This window comes from Cucurbitaria berberidis (genome assembly GCF_010015615.1).
Source record: "Cucurbitaria berberidis CBS 394.84 unplaced genomic scaffold K460scaffold_1, whole genome shotgun sequence".
Classification (NCBI taxonomy): domain Eukaryota; kingdom Fungi; phylum Ascomycota; class Dothideomycetes; order Pleosporales; family Cucurbitariaceae; genus Cucurbitaria; species Cucurbitaria berberidis.
The window spans coordinates 2,599,119-2,613,823 of NW_024468935.1; the positions used below are offsets into that span (position 1 = coordinate 2,599,119).

General features: G+C 54.2%; 5 protein-coding genes across 5 annotated transcripts; 2 read left to right on the forward strand and 3 right to left on the reverse strand.

Moving 5' to 3' along the window:
• Positions 1 to 75: 75 nt before the first annotated feature.
• On the reverse strand, positions 76 to 1,765 carry K460DRAFT_350590 (dihydrolipoamide acetyltransferase component of pyruvate dehydrogenase; the record flags this gene model as incomplete). Its single annotated transcript, XM_040931511.1, has 4 exons — positions 76 to 1,182; positions 1,255 to 1,478; positions 1,515 to 1,600; positions 1,656 to 1,765. 4 exons carry the CDS (start codon positions 1,763 to 1,765, stop codon positions 76 to 78), a joined length of 1,527 nt encoding a protein of 508 aa, XP_040793109.1.
• Positions 1,766 to 2,351: 586 nt separating this feature from the next.
• On the forward strand, positions 2,352 to 8,315 carry K460DRAFT_400604 (uncharacterized protein; the record flags this gene model as incomplete). Its single annotated transcript, XM_040936340.1, has 2 exons — positions 2,352 to 6,444; positions 6,499 to 8,315. The coding sequence occupies 2 exons, from the start codon at positions 2,352 to 2,354 to the stop codon at positions 8,313 to 8,315; spliced, it is 5,910 nt and encodes a 1,969-aa protein (XP_040793110.1).
• Positions 8,316 to 8,598: 283 nt separating this feature from the next.
• Positions 8,599 to 9,953, reverse strand: K460DRAFT_270184 (uncharacterized protein; the record flags this gene model as incomplete). Its single annotated transcript, XM_040927626.1, has 2 exons — positions 8,599 to 9,419; positions 9,491 to 9,953. 2 exons carry the CDS (start codon positions 9,951 to 9,953, stop codon positions 8,599 to 8,601), a joined length of 1,284 nt encoding a protein of 427 aa, XP_040793111.1.
• A 405-nt stretch (positions 9,954 to 10,358) lies between these two features.
• K460DRAFT_361321 (heat shock protein Hsp88) lies at positions 10,359 to 13,218 on the reverse strand. Its single transcript, XM_040932432.1, has 5 exons — positions 12,964 to 13,218; positions 12,869 to 12,900; positions 11,311 to 12,766; positions 10,852 to 11,160; positions 10,359 to 10,798 (listed from the first exon to the last, which is right to left on the reverse strand). The coding sequence occupies exons 1-5, from the start codon at positions 13,036 to 13,038 to the stop codon at positions 10,502 to 10,504; spliced, it is 2,169 nt and encodes a 722-aa protein (XP_040793112.1). The 5' UTR covers positions 13,039 to 13,218; the 3' UTR covers positions 10,359 to 10,501.
• A 287-nt stretch (positions 13,219 to 13,505) lies between these two features.
• Positions 13,506 to 14,693, forward strand: K460DRAFT_400607 (uncharacterized protein; the record flags this gene model as incomplete). The annotated part of the gene is made up of 1 exon (XM_040936341.1): positions 13,506 to 14,693. The coding sequence occupies one exon, from the start codon at positions 13,506 to 13,508 to the stop codon at positions 14,691 to 14,693; it is 1,188 nt and encodes a 395-aa protein (XP_040793113.1).
• Between the last annotated feature and the right edge of the window lie 12 nt (positions 14,694 to 14,705).

A 14,705-nucleotide genomic window follows, 5' to 3' on the forward strand; every position in this document is an offset into this window, starting at 1 on the left:
TAAAAACTCGCCGCTTCAACTGGCCCAAACATAAAGTTACACTTTCATCCTAAATGCACCCAAGCTACCATCACATTATAGCAGAAGCTCCAGAGGGTTCTCAATGGCCTTCTTCAACTCCTTCATGAACTCGCCGCCAACAGCACCATCAACAACCTTGTGGTCAAAGCTACCAGTGATGACAATCTGGTCGTCCCACTCGACGCTCGGTGTGCCGTCCTCTGTAAGTTCGCCTGGTACCGCGATCTTCTTTGTTGTGCCGATAGCAACAATGGTAGCTTGCGGGGGGTTGATGACAGCAGTGAAGCGCTCGACAGCGGGGTTCATGCCCATGTTGGAGATGGTGATGGTTCCGCCCTGGTACTCCTCGGGCTTCAGCTTGCCGTCTCTTGCGCGCTTGCCGAGGTCCTTGATCTGTGATGAGATGGACTGGAGGCCAAGACCGTTGACGTTCTTCACGATCGGGGTCATGAGACCAACGGGGGTGGAGACGGCGACGGAGACGTCAACAACATTGTGCTGGCGAATGACGACCTTTCCGCTCTCCTCACGCCACGAGGAGTTGGCGGCGGGGACGTTGCGGGCGGCCACGGCAAGAGCCTTGACCAGGAGATCGTTGACCGAGAGCTTGTACTTGCCATCGGCTGAGGCATTGAGCGCTTCGCGGAGCTTGAGCAGCTTGGAGACGGAGATGTTGGAGGCAACGAAGTAGTGGGGGTTCTGCTGCATGCTCTCGGTGAGACGGGCGGCAATGACCTTGCGCATGCTGGTAGCCTCGACGTCCTGGTATGTAGGGGCGCCAGCAGCGCCACCAGCAGCGGGAGCTCCTCCAGCGGGCTTGTACTTCTCAATGTCCTCCTTTGTGATCTTTCCACCCTTGCCAGTGCCCTTGATGGAGCCGATGGGGACACCCTTCTCGAGCGCGAGTTTCTTGACTGCGGGTGACACGGCGGGGAGGCGCTGGAGTACCGTCTCTAGGCGGTCGCCGGTGGATTCGGACTCGATGGCAGCAGGAGCGGACTCCTCCTTTGGCGGAGCCGACTTGGATTCAGATTTGGGGGCCTCGCTGGCCTCGTCCTTCTTGGGGGGAGTATCAGACTTCTTGTCGCCGCCGGCATCTTCAATGGAGAAGGCCTCGAATGCGGACACATCCTCGCCCTCCTCGACCATGACTGCGATTGGCTACAGATAGTCAGCATTTAGTTCTCTATTCAATGGCATAAAGTTATTCGCTCAAGCTGAAGGGTGGCTTACGCTGCCGACTGCAACATCCTTCGCGCCAGCATCGCGGAGAAGCTTGGCGATGGTGCCCTCCTCCTGGAACTCAAAGTCCATCTGTGCCTTGTCGGTCTCGATCTCAACGAGCACATCGCCAGGCGCTATCGAGTCGCCAGCCTTCTTCTGCCATGCGCCAATGTTTCCAGCGGTCATGGTTGGGGAGAGGGCGGGCATGTTGATAACGGTGTGTGATGGGTAGGCTGCGAGTTGAATCCATTAGCACAGCAGACACTGACGGATGATTTGCTTGTAGAGCAAAGGAAGAAGCTGCTCACACTTGGAGGCGTAGTATCGGGAGAGGGCAGCAAGAGCTGGGGTGCGTCTGTATCGCCATGTGTTAGCAAAGCTGCCTTGAGGGGTATCCCACGGCGACCTACGCAGCGAATTGCGAGCATCGTGGCGTCGCCAGAGCACCTCGCAGCGCAATCGATCCCCTCGAGCTCCATTGGCTCCCAGCGCGGGACAGAAGAGTCGTCGTGGCCGGCATTGTGTCGGGATGCCGAAGCGTGCGCTGAATTTTTAGCCTGCGCGGACAGGTACGGGAGAGAAGCACGTCGAGGGATCGAGGTCGACGGGCTACGGGAACAGAGAGAGCAGTAGACGCTCGAGCGCGAGGCGGATATGGGAGGAGATGATGAGAGTGTTGTCGCTCAACAGAAAAAGTTTAGCCCAGCTTCCAGCTGTTGGAGATCCGGCGGCGGACAGCCAAGAAGGTTGTCCATTCCCCGACGGGCCTGGCGCGCGCCGACGAGGGAGCGCAAGCCACATGTGTGCTAAAGCCACAGTAGCTTAGAATGGGCCCTGGATACGTAACCTCTTTTAATTACCTAGTTACGAAGCAGGGAGGCTGATGCGCAAGAAAGACACTTTGCCATCTCATAGTACGGGCTACTTGAATACTTCCTCGCTCCCACTTGAAGTGTGCGACGTTACAGTCTCACCTCGCCCTCCCGCTCCTCCCTCTTGTGCTGCTCCTTCCGCAATGGTTGCTGAGGAAGGCCCCGCCCGCCGCTGAAAGGAAGGTGCTCCCAGAAAGTTCCGGAGAGCCACTTTGTGCATAGCCAGCGACCACCATGGCCGACCCCGAGGCCCCGCGAGCCGCCCCAGAGGATTTGGAGAAGCCTGCGCTCATGGACGAACACGACGAACCCATATCGCCCGTAACAGACGAAAAGATTGATGGTGTGGATACAGCGTCTGAGCAGGAAGCGGAAGACGACTCTCCAGCACCACAGACACCACAGGAACAGCCGGAACAACCCACACCTGCGCCCTCAACTCCCACGCTGAATGTCCCCAATGGAACAGACGCGCCGCGCTCCTCGGAGCAAATGTTCGATCACCGTATACCCATCGGAGTCCGATCACGAACAGACTCGCAGTCAACAGTCGCGACCACAGCCACAAAACCGTCGACTCGATCCTCTCTCGTATTCGTGGTTGCTGCGCTGGAGACAATCGCAGCTTCCAAAGATGCGAGGAAGAATAAGAAGCTCGGAGATGCTACCCAAGCAGCGTTGACTGCGATCAAGCAGGAGGGTGACCCGGCGCGCATCAACCCCGAGATCCTCTTCGAACCGCTCCAGCTCGCCTCAGAGGCGCCCAATGTCCCCGTCTCCATCACAGCGCTCGACTGCATCGGCAAGCTAATCAGCTACTCCTACTTTTCCGTCCCTTCCGAACCACAAGCCGACCAAAGCGAGATACCGCCGTTGATAGAGCGAGCTATAGACACAATCTGCGACTGCTTCCAGGGCGAGGCAACACACCCAGACATACAACTGCAGATTGTCAAGTCACTCCTAGCCGCCATTTTGAACGACAAGATTGTCGTACATGGAGCAGGATTGCTCAAGGCTGTGCGATTGACGTACAACATCTTCCTCCTATCAAAGTCGAGTGCCAACCAACAGGTAGCGCAGGGCGCCCTGACCCAAATGGTTGGCACTGTTTTTGAGCGGGTCAAGGGACGACTTGCCATTAAGGAGGCGCGGCTCAATCTGTCGCGAGTGTCACTGGATGAGAAGGATCAATCGGAAGAGAGCGTGCGAGAAGAGGTAGAAGGTAGTACACAAGGTGTCGATGGCTCCGAGGTCGGCGGAGAGAAAGAGGAAGAAGACGACCAGGACACCGAGCCAGCCGAACCCAGTGACAAAGCCGTCGATATGCACATTGGCCCCAAGATCACTTTGCAAAGTTTCGAAAATAACATGAGCTTCAACGATGACCGAATACACGACAACGCCCCAACCCTAGTGACTCGCATCAAGGGCAAAGCCGGCTCGAGACACGTGTCAGGACACGACACCTCCCCGGCTGCGAACGTCGGTCATGAGCACACGGAAGAAGAGGAAGAAGACGAGATCTTCGTCAAAGATGCATACCTTGTTTTCAGAGCCATGTGTCGATTGAGTACCAAAGGCCTGTCAGTCGACCATGCCCAAGATGTACGATCGCAAGGCATGAGATCGAAACTTCTTTCGTTGCACATGATCCACACCATACTTTTCAACAACATTGCTGTCTTCGTGTCGCCGTATGCCACCATCCGGAGTGGCAGTGGTGATGAGCCAACCAGTTTTATTCAAGCAGTCAAACAGTACCTCTGTTTGAGCTTAAGTCGAAATGGGGCGAGTTCGATCAAGCACGTGTTCGAAGTAGCTTGCGAAATCTTCTGGCAGATGCTCAAATATCTGCGCATCTCGCTCAAGAAAGAGGTGGAAGTGTTCTTAAAGGAGATTTATCTCGCAACGCTAGACAAACGAAGTGCCCCTGCGTTCCAGAAGCAATACATCTTAATCATATTCGGAAGATTGGCTGCAGACCCTCGAGCACTGGTCGAAATCTATTTGAACTACGATTGCGACCGCACTGCGCTTGACAACATGTACCAGCGTGTTGTTGAACATCTCTCGAAAAAAACAAGTAATCCAGTCGCAATCACACCCATGCAACAACAAGCATACCAAGACCAGCGAGAGAAACAAGCGAGGCAGGTGGATTGGCAAAGCCGGGGAACATTGCCCCCATCGCTGACGACGGTATCCATGAATACGCCTCATGACACGGAGCATGCGTATCCTCAGGAATACGCGATGAGGCAAGAATCGCTAGAGGCGCTTGTGGGAATCCTACGATCACTTGTCAATTGGGCTCAACAGTCTCTTCCGGAGAGCGACAAGCCAAACAACCCGGACTTGCGACCTTCGTTTGACGATCTCCGAATCTCAACGGACACGCGTACCATCTCCGAATCACCAAACGTGGGCGTGGAATCTGGCACCGTCACACCTTTAGCTGAGGATGATTACGGTCAGCTAGAGAAAGCAAAGCAGAGAAAGATAGCGCTCACGAATGCGTGTCGCCAGTTCAATTATAAACCAAAGCGTGGAATAAAGACACTGATCGCCGAAGGGTTCATCGCTTCAGACTCGCCTGAAGATATCGCTCGATTTCTCCTTAATAATGATCAACTGGAAAAGGCGGCACTTGGAGAGTTTCTCGGCGAGGGCGACGCTGCGAATATTGCCATCATGCATGCATTTGTGGACTTGATGGACTTCACAAAAACTCGTTTCACGGATGCTTTGCGCCAGTTTCTGCAAAGCTTTCGGTTACCCGGTGAGGCCCAGAAAATCGATCGCTTCATGCTCAAATTCGCCGAACGATACATCACTGGCAATCCTAATGCATTTGCCAATGCCGATACCGCTTATATTCTGTGTTACTCCGTCATCCTGCTGAACGTGGATCAACACAGTAAAAAGATGAAAGGTCCTCGCATGACGCCAGAAGACTTCATCAAAAACAATCGGGGCATCAATGACAATGCAGATCTGCCCGAAGACTATCTCCGACGCATTTTTGACGAGATTAATCAAAACGAGATCGTCGTGACTACCGAGCAGGAGGCTGCTGCAGACAAGGGTTTGATCAATCAGCAGCCCACCACTGGGCTCGCAAGCATCGGTCAGGCTCTTACGGGCGGCGCACGAGACCTGCAGCGGGAGGCAATCGTACAGGCATCTGAAGCAATGGCCAACAAGACCGAACAGTTGTACAAGCAGCTTTTGCGAGCGCAGAGAAGAACAGCAACCACAATGCCAGTCTCCAAGTTCATTCCCGCGTCGTCGTCCAAACACGTCGGGCCTATGTTTGAAGTTACATGGATGTCAATCCTGACCGCTCTCTCCAGTCAGGCCCAAGACCACAATATTGAGATCGTGCGACTGTGCATCGAAGGCATCAAGTTGTCAATAAGAATCTCATGCCTCTTCGACCTCGAGAGCTCCCGCCAGGCCTTTGTTTCCTTCCTTGCGCGATTCACTAACCTCTATAACCTGAGCGAGATGACGACAAGAAACATGGAGGCTCTGAAAACACTGATTGAGATCGCACATACCGAAGGAAATCTACTGCGCGAATCCTGGCGCGAAATACTCACATCTGTTTCTCAGCTTGATCGCTTCCAGCTCATCTCGGCAGGTATAGATGAACGCTCCGTGCCCGACGTTCTCAAGTCGAACGCGAGTACACCACAGTCTCGCAAATCCCTCAATGCTCCGAGTAATCGTCGGCGTCCGACCTCCAATGCCAATAGTAACCACTTCCAGGCTGATGTGGCTGAAGAAAGCAGATCAGCAGAAATTGTCAGAGGAGTGGACCGCATTTTCACCAACAGTGCAAATCTGTCTGGGGAAGCTATTGTCGACTTCGTCAAAGCGCTTACCCAAGTCAGCTGGCAAGAAATCCAGTCATCAGGCCAGAGCGAGTCTCCCCGAACTTACAGTCTGCAGAAGTTGGTCGAAATCAGTGGCTACAACATGACCCGTGTACGTTTCGAGTGGACCAACATCTGGCAAGTACTGGGGACTCACTTCAATGAGGTGGGCTGCCATACTAATACCAATGTCGTCTACTTTGCCCTCAACTCGTTGCGCCAATTGTCGATGAAGTTCATGGAGATAGAGGAGCTTCCAGGTTTCAAGTTTCAAAAGGACTTCCTCAAGCCGTTTGAGCACATCATCAGCAACGCCAGTGTTGTCTCTGTAAAGGACATGGTGCTGCGTTGCTTAATTCAAATGATACAGGCGCGAGGAGAGAATATCCGGTCTGGCTGGAAAACCATGTTCGGCGTCTTCACCGTGGCCGCCAAAGAACCATATGGTGAGTGTTCGATCAACTCTACTCAACTTGTATTCCTCCGCTAACAACGAGCAGAGGCAATTGTCAATCTCGCGTTTGAGAACGTGACGCAAGTGTACAACACCCGGTTTGGTGTAGTCATTTCACAAGCAGCGTTCGCAGACCTCATCGTGTGTCTTACCCAGTTCTCCAAAAATTACAAGTTCCAGAAGAAGTCGTTACAAGCAATCGAGTTACTGAAGTCATCGGTACCCAAGATGCTCAGGACGCCAGAGTGCTCGCTATCTGCCCGCGCCGGGTACCTCAAAGAGTCGGACAAGGGCTCGACAATACCAAAACAACCTAGCCGCCAAACTCAGGAAGAACAGTTCTGGTTCCCTGTCTTGTTCGCCTTCCATGACGTCCTGATGACTGGTGAAGACCTTGAGGTGCGGTCAAGAGCCTTGAGCTATTTGTTTGATACCCTCATAAGCTACGGTGGTGACTTCCCGCGAGAGTTCTGGGACATGCTTTGGCGGCAGCTGCTATATCCCATCTTCATGGTTCTGAAGTCGAATTCCGAGATGACGAAAGTGCTGAATCACGAGGAACTGTCAGTCTGGCTCTCAACAACCATGATTCAGGCTCTACGGAACATGGTCAAACTGTTTACCCACTTCTTCGAATCGCTCGAATATATGCTCGACCGTTTCCTCGATCTTCTTGCGCTGTGTATCTGTCAGGAGAACGATACCCTGGCACGGATTGGTAGCAACTGCCTCCAACAGCTTATTCTGCAAAACGTGCAGAAGTTCCAGCCGAAACACTGGAGTCAAATCGTCAAAGCATTTGTGGAGCTCTTTCAACGAACTGAAGCGACGGCACTCTTCTCTGCTGCCACAAGTGGCTCGTCATCTCAGCAGACGCCGATGAATGGTATATATGACACTTCAGAAGTCCAGACACCGACGGCAGAAGTACCGGGCGAGCTTCCATTGCAAACTCCCTCGCAGGAACCGAAGCCCGACAATGCACTTGGTATCAACGGTCTTGGAAATCCTCGACGACCGTCCCTTATCACGTCGGACTCTTCCAGTGTTGTCGGCGCCGACATGCCCTCACCCCTCCCCAAGCGGCAAACCCAGGAACTCGAAGACTATCGTCCGGACAACCAAGACCTCCAACAACCACCTATTGTTGTTACTGCCGCACGCCGCCGCTTCTTCAATCAGATCATCACAAAATGCGTCCTCCAACTCCTCATGATCGAAACCGTTCAAGAACTCTTCACAAACGAAGCCGTCTACGAGAAGATCCCCTCGGGCGAACTTTTACGTCTTATGGCCGTCCTCAAGAAATCTTATCACTTCGCCAAGCGCTTCAATGCAGACCGAGACCTGCGATCCCGTCTCTTCCGCGAAGGCTTCATGAAGCAGCCGCCCAACCTCCTCAAACAGGAATCGGGATCTGCGTCTGTATATGTGAGTATATTGTTTAGGATGTACCACGATACATCTACCGACCGTGCGGCTTCTCGCGCCGACACGGAAGCCGCACTCATACCTCTCTGCGAGGATATCATTGCATCTTACATTGAACTCGACGAGGAGACACAACAGCGTAATATTGTCACTTGGCGGCCTGTGGTTGTCACAGTACTTGACGGATACACCGGCTTCCCAACTTCAGAGTTTGAGAAGAATGTCGATATTTTTGCGCCGCTGGTTGTGGGCTTGCTTGGTACAGAAATGGCGCCCGATGTCCAGCGTTCCGTGCAAGCGCTCGTTATGCGCATCTTTGAGATTAAATTGGGTACAGACAAGGTGCCGCTTATGACGCCTATCACGAGAAGTCCTAGAGGAAGTTTTGTTGGGAGTCCGATCCAACGGAGAGCTAGTCGATCGGGGCGATAAAGCACTCTAGCATTTTTTTACTTTCTGTGGGTCTGTTGCTGGTTGCGTCGAGACCTCTTGCATTTGTACGTTCAGGGGATCTGGCAAGAGAAATTGGTTTGTTTGTATAGTATCCTGTTCGAATCAGCATTTTAGAGATTGAGACTTCAGGAGTCATGGAGAGAGAGAGAGAGAGAGAGAGAGAGAGGTGTATGGGAGAAAGCATATTGCATTGCATTGCATTTAAACTTGTACGGTTCTTCGTCGTCTCTAGCTGCGTGATTGACTCCTAGCCGCCCACCCATCATGCCAGTCCGGTGATCTTCTTCCCACCTCCAGGCAGCCGGACCCTCAACACCGCACCCGGAAGCTTCCTCCCATCATATCCATAGTTCCAGTTCGGTTGGTGCGGCAACTGATTGATATTCAAATACAGCCACCCATCCTCCCCAATACTCGCGCCATCGGGCCAAATAATCCGCGGGTCCCTTACAAAAGCATAATTCAGCAGCGTAACCGGATCATAGTAGTAAACCGCATTATGCTCCGGCATCAACTGATACACCAACCCATTCGAATCGCCCTCGAACCCATTTGCATTCCCGCCCCTTCCCCCCAGATCCGACACGGCGCTTTGCGCCGCCATCTCAGCCAGCGGACTAGTATCTCTCGCGCGGAGCTTAGCCGTCGGAATCGAATATAGCGTATTACTCGTAAGCGGACTGTAATACAACACCTCCCCATCGGGCGAAAGCTGCAATCCATCCAAGCCCTCGCGTAGCGTTTGAATCGGTGTTCCGATGCTGCGCTGGTAGAACGGGTGGCCTTGGTAACTCGGCACGTCGCGGTTCCCACGCAGCACGGAGGCATGCTGTGTTAGTCGGCGCCAGGATTCACCTGTGCCTAGGTCGAGTAGGATGAAGCCGGGGCGCCCTTCGTCGCTGCTGTCTACTATGTACGCGATTCCTTGGCCCGAGGGAGTTATGTGCGGGCGCAGGTCGAAGCGGATGTCGTTCATGTAGCTGTCTGGGTAGTGGACGGTGGAGGGAAAAGTGTAAGTTGCGTAGATGGAGTTGGTGGAGAGGTTTATGCCGATTATCTTGGGGCCGCCGGGTTGTGCGTAGGCTGGGTTGCGGAGTCTGTTAGTCTCAAGTTTTCTTTCTCATTTGCAAGATTATGTTGAGGAGGGGCCGTACGCATTACTGGCGAACCGCCTTCGCCCATGATGGTTGGCCGGCCGGTGTCTACGAGCCATAATGTTTCTGGCCGTCGGGGATTATCGGGTGTTATGTAGAGCGCTTGTACGGAGATGAAGCCAGTGCTGTTTCCGCTGCCGAATTGGATTCCGTTCCAAGATGTGTTGAGTTGGCTGACGGGAAGGTTGAGGTCTGCACTTGGATAGGGAATCTCGGCTGTCTTGTTCACGGCTTCGCCAACAGTGAAGCTATAATCGCCTCTAGTGTACGATACAAAGAAGCGACCGGTCGACGAAATGGCGAGTCCAATCGGCCATTGCTCGTAGTAATAATGGTATTCTTCAATCTCTGGGCCGTATGCGCCTGAATCCGTACGGAGAATCGTCCCTGTAAGGTTCTGGTAAGTGACTTGTGCGGCGGTGGTAGTGAGCAGCGCGAGCGTCGAGGTGAGTAATAGATGCATGATTGCGGCCTTGAAGTCACACTTTCTCGATGTGTTATTCTAGAACGCTATAGTGTATCGCTTTTTGATTATTTATTGCACTGTTAGTTTGTTATGGTGATGTCAGCACAAATGTCGCAAGCACAACATCATGGTGCCCTTGGGTGTAACGATTCCCAAAGACCCAGCTTGACTCGTCCTCTCAAGTATCACCGGTTGTACTCCCGTTGATCGCTAGATGACGTTGCAGATCTTCGGATATAAGGTCCGGAACGTACCTGCATGAGTCGTTCCGTAGATCGGTTGATCATATTCCGAGAATCCTTTCCGAGTAGATGGAAGTTGAAGTAGATGTCTTTAATCCCAAGGTTCATTTATCTATGGACTATTCTATCGTAAGCATCGCATTATCATCATCGCATGAAGAAAAAAGAGCTTGACCAAGCCCAAACGAAGCCATTTATACCACGCTCCTCCATGCTTTTACACAATTCATTCCATGGCGCCTTGAACCACTCAGTGGTTACCATCTATCCGGTACGCACCATCATGCATTGTACACAAGCTTTCTAAGATGCCTCCTCAACGCCGTCCGGCTTGGTTGTCTCAGCATCGGTCATTTCGGTATCCTTTTCCTCTGCGGGAGCCTCTGCCTGCTTCTTCGCCTCTGCTTCCCGCTTAGCACGCTCAAGATCAGCCTGCTTCGCTGCGTGCTCTTTTTGTTGCTTCTCGAGAACAGCTTGTCGCTCGCCTTCGACCTTATCGTTGTAGCGCTGAATAATGGGTCCAGCAATCGAGCGGATTTCCTCCTTCTTGGAGACGTACTGTGCTTTGGAGGCATCCTCACCATCCTCGTATAGCCAGTCCTGTACAGTGTTAGTAAGATATAGACAGAAATACAGCAGTGCACGATGCTTACCTCGATGACCTCAAGCTTGGCGTTCAGCTTCGCCTTCTCGTCGTCGCTCGCGAATTCGGCGTACACGTCGAGAATCTTGTCCTTGAGCTCGTAGATGAAGCTCTCAAGGTTGTTCTTCTCGTTCTCGGTGTCGGCTACGAGCTTGTCCTCCATGATCATGGCGTTCTCGCGCTCTGCCGCGGCTTGTTTGCTGGCCTCATCAAGGGCTGCGGTGCCTGCTGACAGCGGTAGGTCACCCTTCCTTTGCTGCTTCTTGACCTTGCGCATCTTGGGGGGCTCCTTGGGCGCATCCTTGTCTACGTCCATTGCCTGCGTGTCACATGTTAGCTCGGTTGTAACAGTCGCAGAAGCAGGACGCGCAGTTACAGATTCAGGGCTGGGCTTGTATCGTTTCGCAGCGGGCTCCGAAGGGCTTAGCCGACCGTTACTTTGATGGTGGGAAGAAGTGGAAGAACGTACATCACCCTCTTTCTTATCCTCTTGCGGAGGCTCGGGGATAGGCTCCTCGACCTCGGTCTCTTCCACGTAGTATCCCGACTCCACGTTGAGTATACCGTGTACATTCAAGCGAGCCTTGAGCTTGCAGATCATGAAATCGCCCTTGGGGTCTTCCTTTACGCCCTTGACGGAGAAGCGACCAATCCAGGGGTTCATCTTGCCTGGCAGCTGCTCAGGCTTGGCGTACCGAGCCTCGAGGTCGAAGGGGTGTTTCCGGTAAAAGGTTAGAATCTTGGTGGATGGCATGACATTGCCCTTGTTAAAGACGGTCAGGTTGGTATCCTCATCCGGAATATCCTCGGATTTCTCCCATGTGAACTCGACAGGGTAGTTAACCATGTCGTGGACGGAGAAGTCACGGACACGGAAAACGGGGGAGAGGATGGCGCAGCTGAAAGCACAGCCACGGGCGACAGCCTCGTCCTGGTTGAGTGTGAAAGAGAGAGTCTTGCCGCCAAAGTACTCCTGAATTTTGGTCTTGAGGGCGGGGACACGGGTGCAGCCACCGACCATCTCGATGGCGTCGATGTCGGCAGGCGTGAGCTTGGCTTCGGCGAGGGCCTGCTCGATGGGTGCGGTGGCGCGGTCGATCAGCGGCTGCATCAGCGTCTCGAGCTCCTCACGCTTGAGCATGCCCCGTACATCGACATCGTTCATGATGGACTCGACGTTGAGAGGCGCCATGTTGTTGGCGGAGAGGATCTTCTTGAGCTTCTCGACACCAGCCGCCAGGCGGAAGCGGGCCTTGCCGTTCTCCATGACGTTGATCTTGTACTTGTCCTTGAATTCTGCGGCAAAGTGCTCGACGAGGGCCTTGTCGATGTAGCGGCCGCCAAAGTGACGGTCCCAGGCGCTCGACTTGACGGCCAGCTCGCCCTTTTTGAACTCGACAACGGTGGCCGTGTAGTTGCTGTGGCCGATGTTGACAAAGACGACTCTCCTGGGCTTCTCCTCGGGGGCGGGCAGGTCAAGCTTGGTGATGCCGTATCCGAGGGCGACTGCGGTGTTGTCGTTGATCAGCCGCAGGCATGTGAGGCCAGCAACGTCGGCAGCGTCGAGGAGGGCCCTGCGCTGGGCATCGGTGTACCACACCGGGCAGCTGAGGACAATGTCTGAGACGGGCAGCTTCAGCTCGACCGAGGCCGTCTGCTTCATGCGGGTGAGGTACATGGCTGTGATCTGGGTAGCCGTGAACTGCTCCTTCTTGCCCAGATACGTGACCTCGGCGCCGACCTGGCCGCCAATGTCGATGAGCGGGGCGGAGACGAACTCCTGTTCAATCTGGACATCGGGGTCGCTGAGGGAGCGGCCGGCGAGGCGGACGAAGGAGGAGACGGTGTTCTTGAGGTTGGAGACTTCCTGGTTCTTTGCAGTCTCACCGAGATATCTGCTCTTGGGGCCGAAGCCAACTAGTGACCTGGAGCGTGTTAGCCTGCCTGCGCCTGGATATGGGTATGGATATGGGTATAGAAATGGGTATAGATATGGGATGGGTAGCGGTGAGGGGGCGGGTGCTTACGGTGTCGCGCGGTTGGAGACCTCATTTGCGATCTAAGAGACAGTCAGTACAGCCCAGAGTGAATCAACAACAGAGAGCAGCATGCGAATACTCACCACGTCGACGCCACGGTTGCGCGCAACGGCAATTTTGCTGCTGAGCGTCCCCAGATCTACACCCACAACAGACATGGTTTAAGCGGCGGTAGCGGGGTATCAGTAAAGTGAAAAGATGGAGAGCGAGAGAGTGTACGCTGTCGGCGAGGTATTCGTGGATCAGTCGTGAAGGACGGTGTGGAAGGCGCGCACGGCGGAGGTGTATGTAGGAGCTGTCGACTTTTTTTTTTACGTACAAGGCTGCCTCTTTGCTTGGAGCAGCAGAAGTGTACAGAAGTTTCTCGATGGCCCTCTTTAGCGGGGCACTAGAGACATGAGTGGCATGCAACCGCGTCCGTGCGCCGTCGCCGTGGACGCCTGCGTCATCTATGGAGACACGCCTGTGAAGTATCGACATTGACCGCTGCATTGATCGCTGAACGCGCTTGGGGGTGTCGTCGCGTCGCATTACATTGGCAATCAATTGCTGTCTCGGTTCAGACGACAGTTACGCGACCTGTCCTGTCCCTCCATACACACCACCACCACCACTACCACCCCCCATGGCCGACATCCCTCCCTACCCCCTCTACAACAGGACCTACAGCCTGTACCGCCTCTCGCCGCTGCACCATGGCGCGTCCCCCCTCCTCAACGACGGCGCCCTCCACACGCACGCAAAACGGCTCAAGGAGCAGCTCAAGGGCGACCATGTGCGCGGGGTACAGGTCGACTTCGCGGGCGCAGAGGACACGGCCAAGCTGGGCCCGCTGGAAGAGTGCAGCTGGGACTTGATCGGGGATGAGGATGCCTGGATTGACCGCCATCGCCAGTCTGTAGATCCAGACACATCACACCACACCTCCACCCCTACCGCGGATCGAGCGCGCGGTCTCGAGGTGACGCTCGAGTACGAGAAGCAGGCCTACAATGCCCTCCTGCTGCGAGACCCCGCTTCCACCTCCTCGCCAGACGGCTTCACCTCGCTGCCCCTGCTGCTCGTTAAGATGCCAGGACCGGTGCGCGACATATTCCTGCAGTACCTGAGAACAAGCTTCGACGCCCACGTTGCACCGCTGCGGTTGTCGCCACGCTTCATCACATCAAGTCTTGAAACCTACTTCAACCGTCTCTCAGCGAGCACTTCCACGCAGACAATCCAGGACGTAGTGCGCCAACTGCACGTCCAGCTGTCATTTCCTACGGTTACAACGCGCCTCAAACACATTGAAATTACCATTGCAGGTGCCGACGTGCCCGGCTTCGTCAGTCGGGGCAAGCTCATGAAAAACGCCCAAGACAGGCCCTTTACAGCCGCTCTTTCCACCTATCTGAAACATCACCTTGCCCTCGACATATCCCACCCTAAAGTCCAAATCTCAAAGATAGCATGCAACAGCTTCCACCTTGGCACCGACCGCCTAAAGCTTTCTGCACCAGACACGCTTGCAGACACATCGCTTTCGGACGAAGGAGCAAGTTCTCAAGATGCAAGCGCAGGCCAGCTTGCTGTTCAGGACTTCTTCGCTTCACTAGTCCGAGAAGCTGCCGGCAGCGGAAAGTTCTTGCCCGAGGATCTGGCAAAAGACCGAGAAGGCACGCCTTCCTCCACTACGAGTGCAAAGGCGGGAAGGAGGAAACGAGCAGTTAGTACCGCGGCGGCTGGGAACGAGAACAAGAAGAAGGCCAAAACAAGAGGCAAGGAGAATGGCCAGAGACTCGCTGGCGATGATGATATGGTGGATGTTTGATCTCGATTCGAC